The sequence below is a fragment of the Grammomys surdaster genome, unplaced genomic scaffold (genome assembly GCF_004785775.1).
Source record: "Grammomys surdaster isolate TR1022 unplaced genomic scaffold, NIH_TR_1.0 725, whole genome shotgun sequence".
NCBI classification, from domain to species: domain Eukaryota; kingdom Metazoa; phylum Chordata; class Mammalia; order Rodentia; family Muridae; genus Grammomys; species Grammomys surdaster.
The window spans coordinates 252,924-275,319 of NW_021605144.1; the positions used below are offsets into that span (position 1 = coordinate 252,924).

A 22,396-nucleotide genomic window follows, 5' to 3' on the forward strand; every position below is an offset into this window, starting at 1 on the left:
TGGACAATCTGCTGCTGACAGACATGTGGCTCCAAGTCCTCAAAAAGAATATGTTAAATGGAAAGATATCTTAACTAACCAATGGAAGGGCCCGGATCCAGTTTTAGTGAGATCCAGGGGAGCTATCTGTGTTTTTCCACAGGATCAAGAAAATCCAATCTGGATACCAAGCAGACTGACCAGAACTGTGAAAGAGGACTCACCAACCCCTGAAGAAAATGCTAAAGATCCTGCTGATGATCTGCCTGCTTGAGAGAGAGATAAGTATACCATTGTGGGCTGTGGTAAGATCATGGCCAGTTCCCATCCCAGTACATTCCCACTCTAAAGTACTGCCAATGTTTACATCATCGAGCTGTCAGCTGGAGGCACCATGTGCCATACCTTTAAACAAAGAGACTGTCAAGTATAATGCATCAAAATTTAGATTAAATGATACCTTGTGTTTCACCATAACAAACAGGGCAGAGACCCCATGCGTTGTACTTCGCAATGCTACATTGGGACACTGGATTGATCCACTTGGAGATTCCCAAATAGGCACTGGTGTCCTGCTCGAGGTACTCAATAACATAGTGGCAGGACAATCTGAGGCCAGTGGAAATACATCTAACAAAAAACAGTCCCCTGTGAATATCACTACATTATTGCTAAAAAGTAAGGTAACCATACTTGAACGATCATATTGGCAAACCAATAATGCCACTAATGTCAGAGTGTGGCCATGGTGCCCTCCAGATCAGTCATTTCCACCAGTGTTTACGCACTGCCAATCTAAAAGGATGCCTAAGGTAGAAGTATCTCGAGGGTTCACCTTATCGCCGCCTCTAAAAAGGATGGCTATGACAGGAAATAAAACGGGGAATGTAAACGAATGGCCATTTTATCAATGGGTGTTGACAAATTTAGCGGGGCCTGTTACCAGTTTATCAGCCTTTGCAACTCTAGGTGAGTCACAACATGACATTTGGAATGTATCAGCAACCAGAACTAATACTACACCAGTGATATTGAATGATATTAAATATAATAACTTGTTGGCAAATTATTCAGCCAAAAGGGCAGCAGTTTGTGTTTCGGCTCCCTTCTTTTTTATTTTAGCAGAATTTAAAAATAAAAGCAGCATATTAGATTGTGCGAATGTCACCTGCCAGTTGACAGAATGCTGGAATGGGTCCGCATCTTTAGCACTGCTGGTGCGGGTTCCGACCTTTGTCCCTATACCGGTGGATGCCGACCCCGATAAATTTCCAATAATCTCCTTAATTAGAGAAAAGAGAGATTTTGGCATCACGGCGGCCATTGTGACGGCCGTTGCAATGTCGGCTGCTGCAGCGGTGACTGCGGGTATTGCCCTAGCCAATCAAGTTCAAGCAGCAGAAACAATAAATAATATAGTGAATGCCTCGGCAGATGCTATGGTAAAACAGCATAAAATGAATAGCCATTTGATTTCTGGGATACTGCTTGCTAATCAGCGAATAGATCTATTACAAAGCAAAATGGAAGAAATTGCTGATATTCTTCAAGTAAGCTGTGTAAGTCATACTAAACACACATATATCACACCCTTGAAATATAACAATGAGTCTTTTACAGAAAGTACTAAATTATCTAATTTTTTACAAGGAAATTGGTCACAACAGGCTGAGGAGCTACAAGAACTCCTGCTCACGATTGCTGTTTTGAATGGGACCAGAATAAACCCGATTGATGTTGAAGACTTCACTTCCTGGCTCACTTCCGCCTTCTCCTTTTTTAAGGAGTGGGTGGGGGTGGGAATGTTTGGCTGTATGATCTTTGGGGGAGTGCTGATCACACTCTGGTTGCTCTGCAAATTTAAAAAACAACATCGTAGAGATAAAGTACTTATCACTCAAGCACTACTTGCCTTAGAGCAGGGAACATCCCCTCAAGCTTGGTTGAATATGCTTAAACAATGAGACACTATCATTCAATGGGATATCCTGAGGGCTCGTGTTCCCATTGCACCAGGAATCCTGAGTGGTAGTCCTCCACACTTCCCAGGGCTCGGATTCCCATTGCACGGGAGATAAGTGTGGAGGGTCTCACAACTGTTTAACTGCCTTGAATGCCTTACTGCTAGAACGGTGGGCTTGATCGGCGAAATAACAGTTGGAAAATTGTTGCAGCAATTTAATAAAAAAGGGGCAGATGTTAGGAGCCGCGTTCGCCATAGCAACATGGCGCCGGTTTCCTGCTTCCTGGTTCTTCTTGCGAGCCTTGCTTGAATGTGCGCCTGCGCAAGGCGCGAAAACCAGTATGCTAATTTGGCGACATCATAAGAGCCAATGAGTGTGTGGCACGTCTCCTAAAGCTCTATATAAGCCACAGGCTTTTGGGGCTTGGGGTCCCTCGCCTCACTACCATCTAAGAGAGCTGTAATACTACCATCTAAGAGAGCTGTAACACTACCGTCTAAAAGAGCTGTAACAATAAAACTGCTGTCAGAAGAATCCTGAGCGTGGCGTTCTCCTTATCGGCGAGGCGGTGCCCCGCAGACCTGGGAATCTGAATTTTATAGTGCTGTTCGACAAATTCAGGGTCTCATGAGCTTGGGGCAAGTGGTCTAGCCCCAAGCTCCATCATCCGCAGGACACATTTTCAAACATCCTCAGGTGATGTTTATGAATGTTAAACTTAATAACCAATATCATAGCCTATTACAGCTTAACACATCCTCACGTGTGTGCCTCTCCTTTCTATGCCTCACAGTTATAGGAAGGACTGATAGATTATGACTTTAATTCACAGATATGAAAAACAAACATCTAAGATTTAAATATAAAATTATACAGCTAGGTCATGAAAAGGGGTTGACTTAGAACCAGATGTTGCCTTATTCTAGATAAAACTTGTAATATCTATTTCATTCTGTTCTTTTGTTGGCTGGTTGAGTACGAGAATTGAACTATGACATAATTTGGAGAAACTGTCAGCCAAAGTCTGAACCAGTGCTGGAGAAACAGTGCCATCTTGTGGCCATGTGGAACCACAGCGCCACTCTCCTCCCGATTTATTTGGAGCCCACTTTCAGCCTCCACTGATGTATTTTATTGACAGATCCTTGGGCCTTTTATTTTATAGCTGAGATGTTTTTATCCTACATTACATGAATTTACTCATCAAGAACAAGGCAAGGTCATTAGAGTCATGTGATAGTAACCAGTTGTCAAGTAATTCTTATTTTTCTCACTTTATTTACTGGGGAGTAGGACCATTTAGTCCACTTATGTGATTCCAGGCTTGTGGCTCAGGTAGATCCTTCTACCTCGTACCTGGAGGCATCTTCTAATGAAGCTCAAAGTACCAGGGATGGGCCTCACTAAAAAGTAATAATCTCCCCCCAGAGCATTATTATATTAGAAAAAAAGTTAGAGATTGACTGTATTTTTACTGATGACTGTCAGGAATGGAGATCTCGTCTTTCTGATTAGAAATTAAACATTCGATATAAAAGCTGAGTCTGTCTATCTATCTATCTATCTATCTATCTATCTATCTATCTATCTATTTACCTTTGCAGTCACTTGGGGTTCCATAACATCTTCCCTTCTAACATATTTAATCACTGTGTCTGAGGTGTGTGTGTATACACGCGTGCACACACTCATGCATACATGTGCTCAATTGTAGGTGCACATGTACAAGTAGGAGTACCTACTTAGGAGGTCCCCCTCTATCACTCTCCACCATTTTGGTTTGAGACGTCTCTTACTCTCACCGTTTTGGTAGACTAAACTGGTCAGGAGCTTCTGGCATCACCTGTCTCTGCTTTCCAACACAGCACTGGGGTTTCAAGGACATGCTCCCATTACCGTGACCGGTTTCTTTCAGTGCTGTGGATGCAAATGCCGGCTGGAGTACATGCTCACCAAATGCTTTACACTGTAAGCTACCTGCCCATGCCCTATCCCAATATCTACGTTAAAATACAAAGTTAACTATATCTGAAGGAAAACTCCAAATCCCTTCTGTCTCAAAAGCCTATAAATAATGTGTACATCACGGATCTCCAAGGTGTTTCAGGTGACAGCACAGCCTCCCTCAGTGTGTTTCTATCTTTGGAGTCTTCCACCAGAGGGTATTTGGAAGGGGTTTGTCACACCCCAACAGAACTACTTCATGGGATCAGTGCTTTATACAATGCAGCTAATCCTCTCTTTACAGTTTATTATTTTCTTTCTGCCTAGAACCAAGGTATTCATCCAGGCACTGAACTGCTAAGAGGTCTAAGTAGGCATCTAAGGCAGTGAAAATGGTGCTAACAAGTGTAACACATGGCCTCCCACAGCTTTCTATCTAAGTGACCTGTTCTCAGCCAGATCACTGGAGACAGGAGGACAGCCAGAGGTACGATAGAGTCTCATCCAGAACTCTAGAGATAGGAGGACAGCCAGAGGTATGATAGAATCTCAGCTAGAACACTGGAGACAGGAGGACAGCCAGAGGTATGATAGAGTCTCATCCAGAACACTGGAGACAGGAGGACAGCCAGAGGTATGACAGTTAAACCCTTAGTAAAATCCCTTTACTAAGAAATGATCAGATTTGGTGCCAAAAGACAGCTTAACCTAAGTTCCAGCTAAACACAGCATGGCATAAGAAAGTCGGACCAATAGAGGAGTCAAGCTTCCTTCCTCTGGTTCACAAATCTATTTGGACCCTGAAATTATTGAAAGATATAAGTCCCAAGATACTATGAAAACCTGGCTCAGAACAGGCGTCTCTCTCTAAAGGAGTTGGTAAATGGGCCCATAAAACTGCTATGCATAAAGTTGGTACATGTGAATAGAAGAGTTGTCATTCAAGAGACTTGCAGTTCAAGTTCAAAAATACATCAAGAAGGTCACCTGAGTATGGACAGAGGTGTGTCATCAATGGGGGACCTTAGTACCAGTCCCCAGAACTCGTATAATGGCCGATCTTGGCACATAGGTGTCTGTAAGCTCGGTAATGGGAAATGGGCAGAGATGGCTGGCTGGCCACCAGTTTAGGTGGAGGTTCAGTAAGAGTCTGTCTCAACAGAATAAGGTGGAGGGTGCTAGGGCAGGGCACCTCTTGTCCTATGGCATCCCAGTTCGTGCACATAGACATACAAACCTGCACACAAATGTGTATACAGTGCACATGCACAAATTCTTGTCACGTGAGGAAAACTGAGTTTATGATGAGCAACATGAGATCACAAGTAAACTTTAATTTTGAAAGTACTTTTAGGAAGGACTTACAGAGAGCTGTAGACTCCTTAAAGTAGCAATGATGGAATAAGATTGTGATTGCAACCTTGGCTGGATTTAAAATCACCTAAGAGACACACCTCTGAGTAGGCCTGTGGGTGTATTTCAGGTAGGCTTAATAGGAGAGGGAAGACCCAGCCTAAGAGCCTATGCACCATCCTATGGGCCAGCATCCTAGTGTGAATAAAATGGAAATGGAGAAGGTTAGTGGAGCACCAGCTCTCGGTGGTCTCTCCTTCCTGACTGCAGACACAGCTTGCCCGGCTGCCGTGGTCCCCCAGCCATGGCCTGCTTGCTGTGATGGACTGATTGTACTCTCAAAGTACAAGCCAAGGGTGCTTCCTTTGGTTGCTTCTTATCAGGTATTTGTTTACAACAAGAAAAGTAACTGATAGACAAAATCTACCACATAACCTTAAAACATCCATGAAAAGGAAGTGGAAACAAAGTCTGTACAAGTGAGAGATTTACAAATAATTAGAAATGTGAAGAATGAAGAACAATAGACAAAATGATAAAGAAGGAAATGGTTACTTTTAGGAGAATATTGAAACATCTCCCTAAATGGAATCTTTGTATAAAACTGTAGTTTCAAAATAATTAAGAGAGTAGAGAGAAGTTCAAGAAGCTTCAGGAGGTGACGCTCTTCTTTGGAAGGAAAGAATGAAGGGAATCAAACAGGAGCGTGGTCAAAGAGAAAACAGCCAAGCTTTCAGAAAAGCAAGGACAGACTATATGCATGTCTATGTTTGTATGTGTTTGTACATATGTATATGCATATACATATGTGTATTTACATATATGTACACGCATGTAGTGTAATTAATAAAAAAGAGGACATGAGTTTGAAAGAGAAGGAAATGAGGGTGTGGGAGAGAGGAAAGGGAGGAGAGGATATAATTATAATCTCAAAGGATAAAAGAAAAATATAAAAGTTGTACTGCTTAGCAAATGAGTTAAAAATAAGTCCACTATAATCCCAGCAGTAAGGAGGCTGAGGCAGGAGGACTTCAGACCAGCCTAGACCACAGAGGAAGACCTCAAGAAAACAGAGAGGATGAAGGATGGGGAAAGAAGCAGAAAGGGGAGGAGAAGGGGCAGGAGGGGAAAGGGGAGGAGAAAGATTAATAAATCCACATTGGAATTCTTTTAAGTTAGATTGCTGAACACCAAGAAAGTGTGGTATAGGAAGCTTCAGAATCTATTAGAGGAAAATAAAAGGATTACCTAGAAAGGAAAATTTAGACTAGCAGTGGATATATCATTAGCAATGAACAGAAGAATACAGTGGGGTGATGGTTTTAAAAGCTAGGGAGAAACTACAAATACCTTGCATTGTGTAGATTTCCCCTTTCCATTCCTCATTTATCTATCTATCTATCTATCTATCTATCTATCTATCTATCTATCTATCTATCTACCTATCTATTTATCTTGATGGTAAAGATTAACCCAAGGGCCTTAAGGGTGCTAAGAAGGTGGTCTACTACCGAGTTACCTCCCAGCCCCTGGTATAAAATTCTAATGCAGATAAATTTCCGTTCAGAAAAGAGCATGGGAAATAATTGCAAATAATGTTGTGCTGTATGCCGTATTTAGACCACTATACAAAAATCAACAATGTAGTACTGCATAGGGCCTGGTCAAATGCCAGAGGACTCTGTGCTTGCTAATGAAGAATGCTAGATATTAAAGTATGCAAGGCATATTGGGTCTCTGACCTCCTTTTGCAGATAGTCTTTTTTTCTGCAGCCCATAAGTGACATTTGAGTGTATTCCTGTTCTTAATGTCTACTACAAACAAGATGCAATCACTGAAACAAGGTAACTTTGGAACAAGAAATCACTTTAAGTCCAGAACACATCGGTGGTTATTGATGTGGGAGTGGTCATTCCTGGAGCCTCTGGGTGAAGTCAAGGGGAAAAGACTCACATCCTCAAGTACAAAGCCTTTTCAAAGGGACTCAAAGTTCTTGGTTCAAGTTCAAACTCCTCAAAGTAGACACAGGATGTTCTCACGCTTAATTTCACCTTAAAACGTGGGAGTTTCACTGCTGAACTCTACTGGGTTTCTCCTTCTGCTCTGTCAGACTAGAAAGCTGAACAGGACAGCCAAGACTGTCATCCCTCAGAGAAAATTGTAGGCAAATCCCCAAGCTATGCAATCTTTCTGCTTAAACACATTTTTGAGATCACGGTAGTCAAATTCCTCAAGAATATCAGACATCTGCCAAGCTAGCGTATTCTTGACAGTAACAGCCATGGAATGAACCGTTTTACTATTAAAAGGCTTTGCAAAGGTATTTCTTCCTAAGAGATCAAATCAAGCTTTAAGGATTCATTGAACAAGTAACATTTAAGCAGTCATTTAGAGTAAAGAAAAATGAAATAACAAGCGAGACAACAGAGAACTAGAAATGCAAAAACGACCCTTTAATTTAAAAATTATTTCTTCTATCATACATTTCCATATATAGAGGAAAAGAACTAAGAGCCATCTGTCAGTGGGAAGTCTTCAGGTAACTGCGAGTATTTGTTTCCGTTTATAAATCTCCTCAGTTCACAGTATATGAATATAAACACAAACACTGCAGATTCCGATTCACATTTAATACAACTTTCATGGAGGCTTGAATGTAAAAAATAACCAAATAGCAAGCAGTAGACGGAGAAAATGGTTCATCTCAGCACCTGCAGAGCATCACAGAAGCAATCCCTGGAACCCGTTGTTTATTTGACCCTCTCTGAGCATCAGCTGCTATTTGCTAGCAAAGAGAGCACACCAGGAGTTGCCAGTTTCGATACAGTTGGCTTTCATTTTGTGCCCATCATGGGTGGCAGGCTCTGTACTCTCTTCATGGCTGGAATTGAGGTAGTTTTCACTCCAGATTTTGTCCTTCATTTTCATTTCTCATGTCTGAGGTTGAGTTTTCAAGGTCCTCCCGGATCATGGCCTGAATCTTCTCCGCAACCGCACGGCAGTTGGCTTTTTTGAGTCCCTTGATTAAAGCTTGATATGCACCCTTCCTCCCGTGAGATTGGTACCAGCACTGGAGCAGCTGGATTTTCTGCTCAGCTGTATCTTGGATGCTGTCATACTTGATCTCATCTATCTTGCTTTCTGGGATCTTATTCTCCCGAGCAAATTTTCTAACCTGACGGATTGTCATTTGTTCGGCAATACTTGAGATGTATTTATTCAAGTTAACATCTGAAAAACAGACAGTCCCCGAAAATACCTGTCTAAGAGATATTCCCATTACAGAAGCCTGGTTCACTTCTCCTTGTAAAGTTGGGAGTACATGTGAGTCCCCCCAGGGTAAGTGGTATCCTCCCAGACTTGCTGTGGCTCTTAGAGTTTACTCTTTGAGCCAGATGTGATACATGGCATATTTATGTCTTCTTATCTCATTTATGAAATCAGAAGCTTAAAAAAAGATGACCTCTAATGCTCTGTAGAGACTTGAAGACCAAACCCATATACCTAAAAGATCAGTTGATCCTGTGTCTGAGTCACAAGTCAAGGAACAAGATGGGACAGAATTGGACATGTTGAAAAGATGAGAACGTATATAGAGTTTATGGTTCCATTTGATCAGGTTCCAAGGGGTCCTGTGACACAGCTAACTGATTATGAAAATGCTTTTCTTAGACCTCTCATAATATACTGCTTTATCACTTCCTAGTATATTTTAACTTGAGACTGTTATGAATTTAAGCTTTTGATAGAAGTGACAGTTCAAATAACAGGAAAGCCTAAAGTGTCACTGAAAGTCAAACATTATTTCACTCTAAACTCTTAGAGCCTGCTCCGATTTACGCTTATTCTGATAAAGAAAGCCACTTGTGTGAAGTAAAATAATAGAAAGACTTACCTGAGACATTCATTGGCATGCTTTCCTGGGAATAAAAAAGAAAAGGCAGAGAGAAAAAAAATACATGCGTGTCATTTAAGTTTTTTTTTAATTCAGAAAGAAATATCATACAATTGCCTGTTAGATATATATAATTAAAAAACTAGCCTTTGTGGTTAAGATGAGCTCTTTCAGTCATTCAATTTTGATTCTGAAAGGTCCCATCCTCCCAGGTTAGATACAATGTAGCATCAGCTCCCGCCAGCTGGAAAGAAACGTACTGTGGCCGCTAAGTGGATTTCAAGAGCAAAAGCTTTGCTGGGGGTTGGAAATCCGAGGCCCATGCTTTAGCCAATGGCATTTCCATGAAACAGAGAACTGTACATCCCTTCCCAGCCCACACTGGTAGGCTTCCGTGTTTTCTCCATTGTTCCTTATGGTATTTATGTAAAACCTTATAAGAATTTATTTTATACTAGACTTACCCTTGTAAGCTTGCCTTCAGAAATCCAACTTTTTCAACCAAGTTAACAATATGCTTTGAGGCTATTTAAAACTATCTATTCAATCTGTTTCTAAAGCCCCACCTTTTGAGAAAACAATGCAAATAACCCAACTATGCCTGGGACTCCACACACAATCCTATTTTACAAGCTAACTTTAATGCACAGCTTAAATCTTAAACGGTGCTCCTTCATCGTGTCCCCCATTCACAATGATGCATGTGTGCCTGGGTGCTGTGATTATTCAGTCTACCATCATTCTCTGGAAGCAGCCAGTAGGATATTGATAAATATCCATTGTAAATGCTCAAGGTAACATATAAATACGGGTTGATTAAATCTGTAGGTGATTGTGACCGCTCATCTGGGTCAGCAGGCATCAGAAAACAACTACTTCCCTTGTTAAACTCTGGTAAAAGAGTCTTTAACAAGAAGTTCCATTATCTGTTCCAATACTACGCTTTATTGTGCGAGTCAATAGAGAGTGGGGATGGTCTTCTATTTGGACAGGTCTGATCCAGTTCCATCTAGACCCAAAATAACTATAGGAGGAAGACCCTTTTGTGCAGCACCCCACAAAAACTTACTAATAAATTAGCCGTGGTGTGTTAATTCATCATTGATGTTTTTCTAACATGGGCATGGAAGAACATGTATTTGTGTTAAAGGAAGTGCTAACTGGTTGTTGTTGTTTCGAGAAAGTTGATCTGCACTTGCGTACTCACAGGGCTTGGGATTCCAGATTCAGGATCATCATGATGCCTTTCCCAGGACTTTCGATATATACACCCTGAAAGATCCAAGAGATTTCTGTCAGACTCAAACGCCATTCTTAGGAAATCCTCACACTAAGAGGACTGAATTGACAAGGCAGTCGTGCTACTTTATATCATACTATTAGGAAACTTTAAGAGCAAAATCGTAACTCTTCTGTGACTCCAGCTCCGAGGCATCCCACAGTATCTCCTGTCCTCCCCACAACCACAGCTACATACATATCTCTGTGCCCTCATATTTAAAAATAAAAGTCTTAATGATATTAAGAGCTTTAAAAAGTAACAAAATACTAATCTACAAAAGAAGGGTAGAGATAAAAATAAACTTTAAATTGATAACACAATGAATCCTTAAGATACGAGAGCTAAAAGGTATTTTAAGGAAAGATTAGAAGATTCGGAGTCCCTGAAAGTTGGTGTATCTTATCATCACTAGGCTTCGAGATGCTTTCTCAGAATAATTCTGATGGTACCCAGCCTTCCCTAAACTACTGATGTTATTAAGTAATCTTTGAACAAAACTTGTTGTCATACATTTTTAAAGACACAAAATAAGAAGGAATGATTTTTAAAAATAGTAACTGTTAAAATAAACAGAGGGCAGGCACAGAGAAGGCCGGGTTTACTGGGTGCCATTATAACACGCTGCCTGGCTTTCTGGGCTTTCTCAATGGGCACAGTGGCTACTTCTCAGGTCACTTTAATCTACATTTTGAACAAACTTAGGACTTACCAAATAATATTGCCAAAACCGGGATGATCGACAACCATAGGAAATGATACCTGGAACCTGGGAATATTGGGTATTTTATATAAAATCAAGTGGTTTTTAAAGACAGATCTCTGTTCTCTCAATCAATAATAAACCAATGATCTTTTTATTCTGACATGTGAGAATGGGGTCAGGAAAGGAATGTAGTCATAAAAACAAATGATTACTTTGGTTTCTGCATTTGGTATTGCTGGTTTCTGTGCACGCCTCAAGGATTCCATGTTCACACCTAGGGGGAAAGGCAGAAGAAACTCAGAAGGCCTGGGTAGCTTCCTTCCCTGTTTTTCCAACGTACATCACAGATTAGGGATCCTTTTTTCTGTCTTCTCATTTCTGGCATCTGTTTCCTCTCAGATATTGCCATCTAAAATTCACACAAGCTAAGGACTGTGACTGGGTGTTTGGTTGAAAGTGTTAAATCTGCTCTAAGCTATAGGGGCTGGAGAAACAGCTCAGTGGTTAGGAGCGCTGGCTGCCCACGGAGAAGATGGTGAAGTTTCCAGAACCAACACCAAACAGCTTGCTGCCTTCTGTGACTCCAGCTCCAGGGCATCCAGCCATATCTTCTGGTCCCCTAAGCACCACAGTCACATGCATATCCCTGTGTCCCCCGTATTTAAAAATAAAAACAAAAGTCTTAATGATATTAAGAGTCTTAAAAAGTAACAAAATACTGATACACTAAAGAAGAGAATAAATAAAAATAAACTTTAAATTGGTAACATATTGAACTCTTAAGATACGAGACCTGAAAATAAGCTATTTTAAAAAATAACTTATCAAGAACAATTACCAAAAAAATGTTTTTAGAAACCCTTAAAACTGCCTGCAGGTAGGGGCTGAAGAAATGGCTCAGTGGTTAGGATGCTTCTGTCCACCTTCTAAGATGCTGCTCCGGGCCCCAGCAGGGAGCGATCAGGACAGTCAAGAGGCACTTGCAGGATTTTCTTCAGCTAGCTAAATTCTGCAGGTTCACAATCCACCTCTACCTGAAGTCTAAGCAGGCAAGGGTGGGAAAGCAGTTGGCTTGTAGGAGCCTGTAATCTCACCGATATGCTATCTACCCCAAAGAGCGCCAGTGAGAAGAAAATTAAATCGTGATTATTAAGTGTTATTATTATGTTATTGCTGAACTCAGTGAGCTACTTCCCCACAACCCATACCTTGCCCCTCATCACTCTCAGACATTTGGGGCTGGAGAAGGAGTAAAGGTGGAACACAAATGCGTCTCCTAGTAGTAAGATAAAAAGCAGTGTGTCTCTAATACAGCTAGTATTAATACGTTTAATATTAGATGAAGGGCCAGAAGTCTCCGAAGGTGAGTTACAGGCTTAAGGAATGCCAAGGAAACCGTAGTCCTAAACTTTCTATACAAAGCCAGCCTCTTATAAGACAAAAGCTATCTTTCCTTCGATGAACCTGAGACTCCTGGCCCATGCTGGATAAGTGCTCTACCTCTACGGTGTACACGCCCATTTGCAAAAGCTGTGTTTGTAAAATATATTACCTAGTGTGGGTCTCCAGAGAAATGTGGCAGGTACACGGAGTTCATTAAATATTCTCTGCATTTCGTGAGTGAGAAAACTGAAATCCAGACAGGTTAAGCGATCTGCTCAAACTAGCCCAATGAATCAACAGACAAGGGAGCTGTACAACCAGGTTTTCTAGATTCGAGTCAAAAGCAAGCCCCTTAGCATCAAGGCAAAGTCCTTAACCAATTCCGTCCCAGGCTTTTCTGTCCTCCAGCAGATACGGGAGCTTCTTCTGCCTCTTTAAAGCTGTTGTTCTCTGCCTGAACACACTTCTCACTCACTTGTAGCCGCTAATACATTTTCTTGCCTCCTCCAGACTCCCACCTTTCAGACAGAGTCAAAAGGTCTTCCTGCATAGCCTGTACTAATCCTAGCACAAATGTCTCATGCTCGCCATACAACACAAGGAGCTGACGTGCAATAAGCATTGCTTGCTTTTTTTCTTTTCCTTTTGGCTACCTTTGCCCTAGAACCAAAACCTTGACAGCCACGTGTCTCTCATCACCACCATCAGCAGTTAGCAATGGGACTGGAACAGGATGGAACAGGATGGAACAGGATGGCTTTGGTAAAAGTGCTCAGTGGTGTCCGGTGCTGATTGGTGCCAACTGAGCAAACGGTGGAGAGACGAGAATAGAACTCAGTTCCGAACTCTCATTCAGTGCAGCTCTACTCTAGGAAGGCAGGATGTCCCATGTCATAGCGAGTGTCTTAAGCAGCGAATACTCAAACTTACGAGGCGCATGGATCACAGTGCTCACAGACAGGAGAATCACAATAGAAGTTTGGTTTGCACTTGCACTTGGTATTCTGGGTCCGGGTGCAGTTTGTTTCAACTTCTAAACCTGGAAAGCCAGTTTATAAAGCTTTAATTGTAGTAGCTACTTAAAAATAAGTGATGAAAAAAATGGCCACGGGCTGCATAGATTTTTTTTTAAGATATACCTATTACACCATCAAAACTTAAATAATAATGCTTACTAACAAAAAGGCAGTATCAGCTTGAAAGGGTTAGTGATTTAGTATAGCTATTAGTGGATAGGTAATCCAGAGGGCCAGACACTTTCTACCATTGCTTAGATGGCTCCTCCATGCCTTTCATAGAGAGCTTTGCACCTTAAATACAAGGCCTGGAAACCATCATCATCATCATCATCATCATCACCATCCTCATGCCTTATGATAAGCCTAAACTCAGCTTAAACAGACAAATGTTCAGGCCACACTTGGAGATTCTGATTTAATTGTGAGCTGAGACCTAAGCGTTAGTATTCCCACAGCTCCTGATGCAGCTTTAACGTGTAGCCAGGGTTCTACATCGCTTCTTTACAGACTGATGTAAAAATTCTATGCTTTTAAAAAAAAAGAGATAGAGAGGAAAGAGAGCTTTAAAATTTGATACCCAGAATTTTCTTGATGTTAAGCCAAAGTACAATTGCTTCTGTCATTTCTTAAAATCCACTGTGGCCTTGAGAAGAGATTGAAATAGCTACAAAAACTCAGGTCCACTCATAGAGTGATGACAGACGGGATCCCCAAAGGTGAGGAGACATCTTCCCCACATATTGGGTTTCTTTGTAAGGCCATGAACAAGAACCGTAGACACATTTAAATAGAAGTAGAGGGGGAAAGGGTTTTTGGGTGACTGGATTGCAGCTGGTACCCTTCTCCTCATCAGGTTATTTACTCCTGTGCTTCCATTTGGAAGAGTCGCTGAGAAGACCTTTGCAATTGATGACTATCTTACGAGATGGTGCCACATTACCCAGCTAGCCTCATTCTGCTCCTTCCTGTATTCCAGCATGGACCAGAGTCCCAATCTCAAACTGTTTCATGTATGGTTCTACATGGAGGCTCAGGATCAGCCTCTTTAAAATGCATTGTAGATACATACCATGCCCTCCATCACAGAATGTGCATCTTCTGCATTTATCCGAATAATGCTTTCTGTCCGTGTACTCCTGCCCTTCTGTGCAGAGAACGCAGGTTGGTTCACCCCCACTCTCTGTGCAGTCCTTAACTTTTCGTTTACCTATCGTGAAAAAATAAATGAGTAAAGAAAGAAAGGGAGGTAGGAAGAGAGAGAGAGAGAGAGAGAGAGAGAGAGAGAGAGAGAGAAATTGAATTGAATTTCTGGAGTCAGAGCAGTCTCCATGTTAACAGCAGGTAAAGTATGTAAGGATGATAATAAAGAATCTTAACATCAGGAGACAGACGTTGTGTTAGGCTGGTTATATGCAAATGCAATGTAAAAGACAGATAGCTATTTGGGAAAAAAGTCACATCAAGAGCCAGCAGGGAGAGGCACCCGCTTGCCCCTCACCACCTTGGCACTCAGCACAGCATGTACTACATCTCACCTGGGCAGCACAGCAGGGCTGACCCACGATGTGGGGGTTACGGATGAGGGAGAGTGTGCATGTGGGAGAGGCAGCCCTGTCTCTTGTCTGCTGTGTGGTGGCTTCAACAAAGGAAGTCTTTTGTCTGGCCTCTGGTGGCAGGCTGAAGAGCTGGACCCCAACAGGATCACAAGAGAAGGAAATCTGTCCCTGCCCTTCACCTGCTGTAGCACTTTGGAAAGCAGACCCTTAACCTTGCCTGGGCAGCAAAAGAGAGCTGGCCCTGGGTATGGGAGATGCAGGTGAGCCACCCGGCCCTGAGGGCATGAGTGGAGGAGAGCCAGTCCTACCTCTTGTCTGCTGAGTGGTGGCAGAGATGAGGGAAAGACACCCTCTTCCTTTCCCTTGTCTGTTCCAAGACAGCTAGGGCTACATAGAGAAATCTTTACTCAGAAGACAAAAAAAATTTTAGTTGCATAGTTAGCCACAGGAACATATGGGGAAAGGGTCAATTAGAGAGACCAGATGACCTTCTGTAAAAGCTAGGCCTGTTCTACAGCTTAACTCATAAGATATTTCCGTTCCCTTAGACAACAGTTTCATGCCACCTGCAGAGCATGCAATGCCTCTTCTGCTCTGCCCCCTGCAAAATACTGCTGTAAGGCTGTCTGGCTCTGATATGCTAAGGTAGAACCAAACAGAACAGGCAAAATAAATCAATTAAATGGTTCCCAATGATATTCTTCTGTCCTCGTAGAGGGGTGCTTTGTCCAGTTGTCATCAGAGAGGCTTTCCTCGGCTGCAGATGGGAGAAGGTACAGAGACCCACAGCCAGACACTATGCAGAGAAAGAGTCTGAATTGGAGGTCTCCATTGAGTCCCTCCCCCTGGAGCTCCAGGAACCTCATGGAAGAGGGGTAAGGAAAGACTGTAGTAGTCAGAGGAGATGGAAGACACCAGGAGAACATGGCCTACTGAATCAACCAAGCAGGACTCATACGGGCTCACAGAGACAGAGGAAGCAAGCACCGAACCCTCATGGGTCTGCCCCAAGTCTGCATATATGTTATGGCTGTTAGCTTGGTATTTTTATGGGATTCCTAACAGTGGGAGTGGGTGTGTCTCTGACTCTTTTGCCTACTCTTGGGATGGTTTTACTCCTGCTGGATTGTCTTGTCCAGTTTCAATTTGAGAGCTTTTGCCTTGTCTTGTGGTATCTTGCTTTGTCATGTTTGGTTGTTGTCTCTTGGAGGTCTGCCCTTTTCTGAAGGGAATAGGAGAGGGAGTGCAGCTGTGGGGGGAGGGAAGACAGGAAGAGTGGAGAGAGAGGAAACTGTGGTTGGGATGATTGTATGAGAGAAGAATCTATTTTCAATTTTAAAGACTTCTGTAAGCATACAGTGTATTTTAATTAATCAAAAACATCAGTTCACATATGGAATCACCGAAAATATATTGTGTTTTCATTTAAAAAGCCTCTCTATAAATATGTCAATCATTTGACATAGAGATAAGTCATAGATGCTTCATTAAGTTAAATCCACAGAAGAATCCCCTACAGTTTCCCCTTGGCTTCCTTACACCCCCTTCTCCCACTCCCCTTCTTTTTGATGAAAAGAAAGCTGAATCACACCAACAAGCTGAATTCATGATGGTCTCCAAAATGCTCAGCCTAGTTTTCTTAAAAAACTAAATAAATAAAACTTGCCATTTCCCAATATTTGATATTCATTGACTTCTAGCATCATTAAGATTCTATGTTGCTATCAGATCATCAATGCTGTGAACAGACGTGAAACTAACTTAACTCTTGATAAACGTAAAATTCAACCAGAGGGAAGACAGGTGGAGAGAGGGTTGGGTGCATGTTGAATGGCAGTTGGGATATATTAGTGAAGGGACATAGAAAAACCTTTAACACAGCCAGAATGCCAGCTTGAAATTGCTAAAGGAAATCATACAACTAAGGACTGTGTTAGAAACATAAAAGAAAAGCTGAGGCACTTAGACTCTGGTTGATACAAACTATCCCAGGCTTCCATTCCTCCAGAATTTACATGCCAACTATTGGGTATCAAAATTAAATGCTATACGAATAACGCTTGTAATCTTTAAGGCATTTCCAGATAAATTAATCCATTACTGTGTCAACAAGTAAAAACATTGCTGGGTTCTCCACCCATGTTCCCTCTTCCTTCTTAAATGTTTGCACCATTTGCATCCTACAGTGGTGAGAGCATTCTCAGATCCAAACACCAGGCATGAAACTCCCCTTTTTAAGTGCAAACAAGACAAAATTAGAGTAAAAAAGCACACAAACAAAAGTTTTAGAAATTTTTTTTGTTTGTTTGTTTTTTTGAGACAGGGTTTCTCTGTGTAGCCCTGGTTGTCCTGGAACTCACTCTGTAGACCAGGCTGTCCTCAAACTCAGAAATCCGACTGCCTCTGCCTCCCAAGTGCTGGGATTAAAGGCGTGCTCCACCACTACCAGACCTAGAAACCCTAATATGCAAAACACATCTCAGATTCTTTTTAGTTTGTACTTTAAATTTTAAGCTTGTAAAGTATAGTTTGTATCAAACCTTCAAAGTATAAGCACAGATTTTAACTCATAGGCTAAATTGGTTGTCTGTGACAACTTAAAAAAAAAGCCAATAGATGATTCCTAATTCTTGTTTGGAGAAGAGTAAGTGTGTAGAAACTTAAGGTATAAATGGGTTGCATTATAGGAAAAAATTTCCTGCTAGGCTTAGTAAAATCATCTTTCATGTGCATGACCTGAGCCTGCTTTGCACTTTGAGTACCATAAGCCTGAGATGCTAATGATAAAACTTACCATAGCTTTTTGAAAGTCTATTGCCTGAGACCTATCAAATAAATTCATATGCCGCTGCACCAACTTCTTACCCTCCCAATGCATCCAAGGCAGATATTTGTATGTAAGTGTGGTCAACTCAAAAGGGGAAACTAAGTTTACAGCATTACGTTTTCCTTAGCTTCTCATTTCCTGGTGCTTGAAAGAGTTCCAAACTGAAATTGCTTTGCATTTCATAATACTGATGTTTGAAAAACTGTTGGCTGCTGTTCATTGCTTTTCTGGTTCAGCTAGTTATTGAGCTGTAAAATGCAAATATATTTTTGCAGGCTTCAGTGCCAGGTCAAAGAGCTTTATAGGCAGACTGAAGAAAAGAGCTGACACCTACCCCTGAGGGTGGAAGTCCCTTGTTGAGGGAGCCCCCAAATCAGTCAGGCACACCATGGTCAGCTTTGAGATGCCTTAGACTTTTTAATCTTTGCAAATGAATTTTCCTTAGGTGGTAAGAAATAGAACTAAACATGAATCTCATTTCAGATATGTACATCATCTGTAAATGATGTTCCTTCAAAAGCAGCCCAGACAAATATGATAAAGATGAAAAAATGTGCTTGGAAAACAATTTTATAGCCCCTTCCCCCTTCTTTCCAATGCTCTACACTATAGCACAGCCAATACCTGTATAACGGTCCAATACATTCATATATATAGGGCGTGTCAAACCCTCACCCTGGTTCTCACACTCATCTCTGGATGCTCCATGTGACCTACCAGGTTGGCATGGTTGACAGCAAAATGGGCCCACTTGATACAATCCTTCTGAGCAGTTGGTGTCAGTTTCACGAACGCTCCTCCTCAACTCCAAACCCTCAAAGATGCTATCCGTACCTTGAGTATGTACACTTAACCATGATCGAGCAAGCACCTGTGAAAGAGAAGCATAAGGCCGGACGTTAGTGATTTCTGAACCAAGCAATGTGGGAAATATGTGTCACACACCTGGAAGTGACTAGATCTGTTTATAGACTAAACTAAGGCATGCTGGTGGTTGCCGGGAGAGGGGCACCCTGTGGCTTGACAGGTCCAACCACAGGTTTTTCTAGCTCGCACTAGAAACACAGGGCAACCTTGCCTCCACTTAACTGCTCCATACCTGGGTGGTGGAGGGAAGTGTGGAGAATCCCATACTGTCTTCCAGTCTCTGGTTCTTCATCTGAACAGTGGAAATACCCCCTGTCTCACAGGCCTGTAGTATAATTAAATAGAACCACGCATTTAAAGCTCTCAGCACAAGGCATGGTAGCTAGTAAAAATGTTTCCTGTAAATGGTAGTATTGCTACTGTTACTATTGACATAAAGTCCAGGCAACAAAACAGAGGGGAAACTAATCAAATTAACGGAGTTTGAAACCTAATTTCTACCACCAAGAGTGACTGACTTTTCTGTGCCTTAATTTCTTCACCTGTTAATGGGACTACTATTTTCTGTCTTTACATGTTAATCGTGGAGATAAAAGTAGTCACTTCAATCAGACTTGATTCTTATGCAGAGTATGTCTGTGCTTCCTTCTTGCTACCCAGTCGCAGAATCAATGCCCCACTGTTTCCAAGGATGCAGTAAACTTCCCACTAGATCCTTAGCAATCTCTTCACCCTCATTGAAATACATATTTTTTCTTTTCTTTACGGAGAACAAATCTTTAAATCTATGTCTAATTCTTTTCTCCTGAAGATATAAACCCACAGCCCCAAGTGAAATTATTTCCAATTTATCTTTGCTAGCTATAGAGTTTGAGTTTCTTGGAAAAGGAAGCAAAAAGAGATATTAAAGCACATAGAGGTAATAGCTGCATGATCCCTTTCTTGGGATTTCTCTAAGTATATTTTAGCCTTCTGTGGTAGCCACATTTTCTTCTGGGATAGATGTAATTTAGGATGCATCTCTGACACCTAGATTTCAAATAGGAACCGTGACACTGAAGTTTCAGGGAACACTTGACTTGTCTGCACTTTCTCACTAGAAAAAGGACAGCTAGAATATCTCTCAAGTTTTCCAGCTCCCAGTATATCGTTATTTTCCTGTACTCATAGACGAATGAGCACAACACAGAATAAGACTGACTTTCTGCATTTGAACAATTATATGTAAAGGACAATAAGAAGTGATACAAAGATGAGAAGAATTGAGCCTAAGACTGCTGGCATCATGCCCAAAGTATTGTCAACTCAACCCAACAGACATTTGCTAAGCCAAGGTCTGATAACTATGAATACAATCAATTATTGATGGGAAGTAGGTAAGTTCCCAAAGGCAGACTTGCGTATAAATTGGTGCTTTCTAACAAAATAATATGCAGTTTCACACTTTATATTTGCATGGCCTTTTATTTTTCCTTTTGTGGTGCTGGGAATTGAACTCAGGACCTCATGGAGGTCTAGAGAGTGATCAGCTAGCAAAGTGTACCCACAGCCTATTGCTTTTAAAACACACTCAAGTCTGTACTCTTTCCTTTAAGATAACTCTGACAGGGAAGCTTAATAAACTATATTTATTGGCATCAATTTCCCTTTTCAGAATGGTATTTTCTGTCTCTTGCTTTCTCAGCAGCAATAGATAGGGTACGAGTCCAATTGATGTTAGGTCGTCTTTCAGATTGGATAGCCATCAGCTAAGGTGACAGAACTGGAGGCACTAGGGAATCGTAATTCATTGGGAAATATACCCAACATGAATTGTTCAAATAAGAAAGGTTTTGCATGAAATCCATTTAAATTCTTATGACTCCATAATCTATGGCTGTGTCAAAATCCTCTTGGCCAGTGAGGGATGGACTACACCATTTGACATTCCAGAATTTGGCAACACATGGAAATTCTCTAACTAGAGCTGGGGGGGAGATGGCCCAGTTGGCAACGTGTTTGTGAGGCGAGCATGAAGACCTGACTGACTCAGCAACCTCCAGCTTCGGTGAAAAAGCTTCTTTCAAGAACATAAGGTGAAGAATGATTGAGGGAAATATGTAATGTTGACCTTCGAGAGCGCGCGCGCACACACACACACACACCCATATACATTTACATATATAGGCATGCGTACACATGCACACACAAATACACACATGGGTGAGTTGGGGAGATTTGAGAAAAAGAAAAAGAATTCTCAAATCAGAAAAATACCTCAAAGGCTAGAGGCATTCCATCAATATTCTTTGGTAACAATGATCAAAACTGAGTCTTATCCACCATGTGGAAGACAAGGAATGATCCCTGGCATCAGCCAAGTTGGCTGAGGTAAGGAGTAAGTCAGTAAAGATTGCTTTTCTTGCCTGTCAGTTCTGGTTCTTCGGTAGAAACAAGAAAATGGCACAGATTGAAACTCAAAGAGTTTATAGAGTTGGGACTAGGGCAAAGTGACAAACCTAAGCTTCATGCCCAACTGTATGTGTCCTGTGGACATATGTCCTTGGTGTGAAAATCTTAACCAACAACTGAGAGATTCATATGCTCATAAACGTTGGAGTTAACAGACACCTTGCATTTATGGATTGTTGCCACTAGTAGCTTTCTCAGAAAAGTATGCATATATTCTGCCTTTTGGAGCTGTCTAAAAGAAATGTACCCCTCAACCCTACTTCATTCTATTTTAGTTTTGAAGTCTTAAACTGGCAGTCAAACCTCATCCAGGGAAGTATGGTAGGACAGGGTTATGGCCCTAGTTATTCAGGCTGAGGGTACAAGTTCAAGGTAGCTGGGCTTCTAAGTGAGTTCCATGCCAGCTTGGTGACAAAAAGAGACCATCTCAAAATAAAAAGATTGCTTTTGTTGTTGTTTATAAAGAAGCTCAGAGGTGTCACACATGCCAAGAATGCCTGAGGACCTACTTCCCCAGCATTGGGGACAGGGAAACATTATCTAAAATACATCCAGAATCGAGAAATGTGAACTCAGTGGTGGAGAGGAATGAAGAGACACAACCCAGCCAGCGGGTTCTATCCCGGCACAGATTCCCTTTCAGATGTGATCTCACACATACTTTAGAATTGATTTCTTCTGAAAATATCTTTTACTTAGCACAACATCAATGAATTGTGTCAGGTGCCAAAAAGAAAGACGGTCTGAAGGATCTCTTACAACTGTTTGCAGAAGCAAGGCAAGCCACACTCCACACAGTTTGCATTTAAAGATTCTTTTTTTGTTGTTGTTGTTGTTTGTATTCAGTCATCTTTGGAGAATTTAATGATTTCCCTGAAACCATTTAGGCAGAAACAGTGGTATTTCAAGTATGATAGGGCAGGGAACCCGCACAAAGCTAAATGTCCTGAGTGAGTATTGTTTTGTTTTGTTTGAGAAGCAGAATAAGCAGAAAGTGAACTAATGGCAGGAAAGTAGATGAACTATGACGGGGGCAGGAGGGGAAAGAAGGGAATGCAAAAGTTATTTAAATCCACCTTTCTTAGATAAACCATTTTTAAAGTCAGAGATGCCTTGATTGTACAGTCTACTGAAAGAAGCATCAAATAAGCAAAAGCAAATATACTGTCGAG

At 41.5% G+C, this 22,396-nt stretch overlaps 1 protein-coding gene across 5 annotated transcripts in view; it reads right to left on the reverse strand.

Annotated features, from left to right (window-relative positions):
* The window catches only part of Fas (Fas cell surface death receptor), a 54,151-nt gene that overhangs the window by 20,714 nt on the left and 11,041 nt on the right, over window positions 1–22,396 (reverse strand). For 2 of the 5 annotated variants that reach the window (XR_003713224.1, XM_028782283.1), the window contains exons 1-8: window positions 19,006–19,212; window positions 18,624–18,777; window positions 14,593–14,730; window positions 13,435–13,543; window positions 11,334–11,395; window positions 11,128–11,184; window positions 10,344–10,408; window positions 9,137–9,161 (exon numbers count right to left, since the gene is read on the reverse strand). Coding sequence is in view for 4 of the 5 variants with exons in the window: in XM_028782283.1 (XP_028638116.1) it covers window positions 9,137–9,161; window positions 10,344–10,408; window positions 11,128–11,184; window positions 11,334–11,395; window positions 13,435–13,543; window positions 14,593–14,730; window positions 18,624–18,777; window positions 19,006–19,065 (670 nt within the window). In the remaining variant the exon portion in view is untranslated. Of the gene's footprint in view, window positions 1–7,673; window positions 8,473–9,136; window positions 9,162–10,343; window positions 10,409–11,127; window positions 11,185–11,333; window positions 11,396–13,434; window positions 13,544–14,592; window positions 14,731–18,623; window positions 18,778–19,005; window positions 19,213–22,396 lie in introns of those variants that run through there. The other 3 variants (XM_028782280.1, XM_028782281.1, XM_028782282.1) reach the window with 3 other exon arrangements.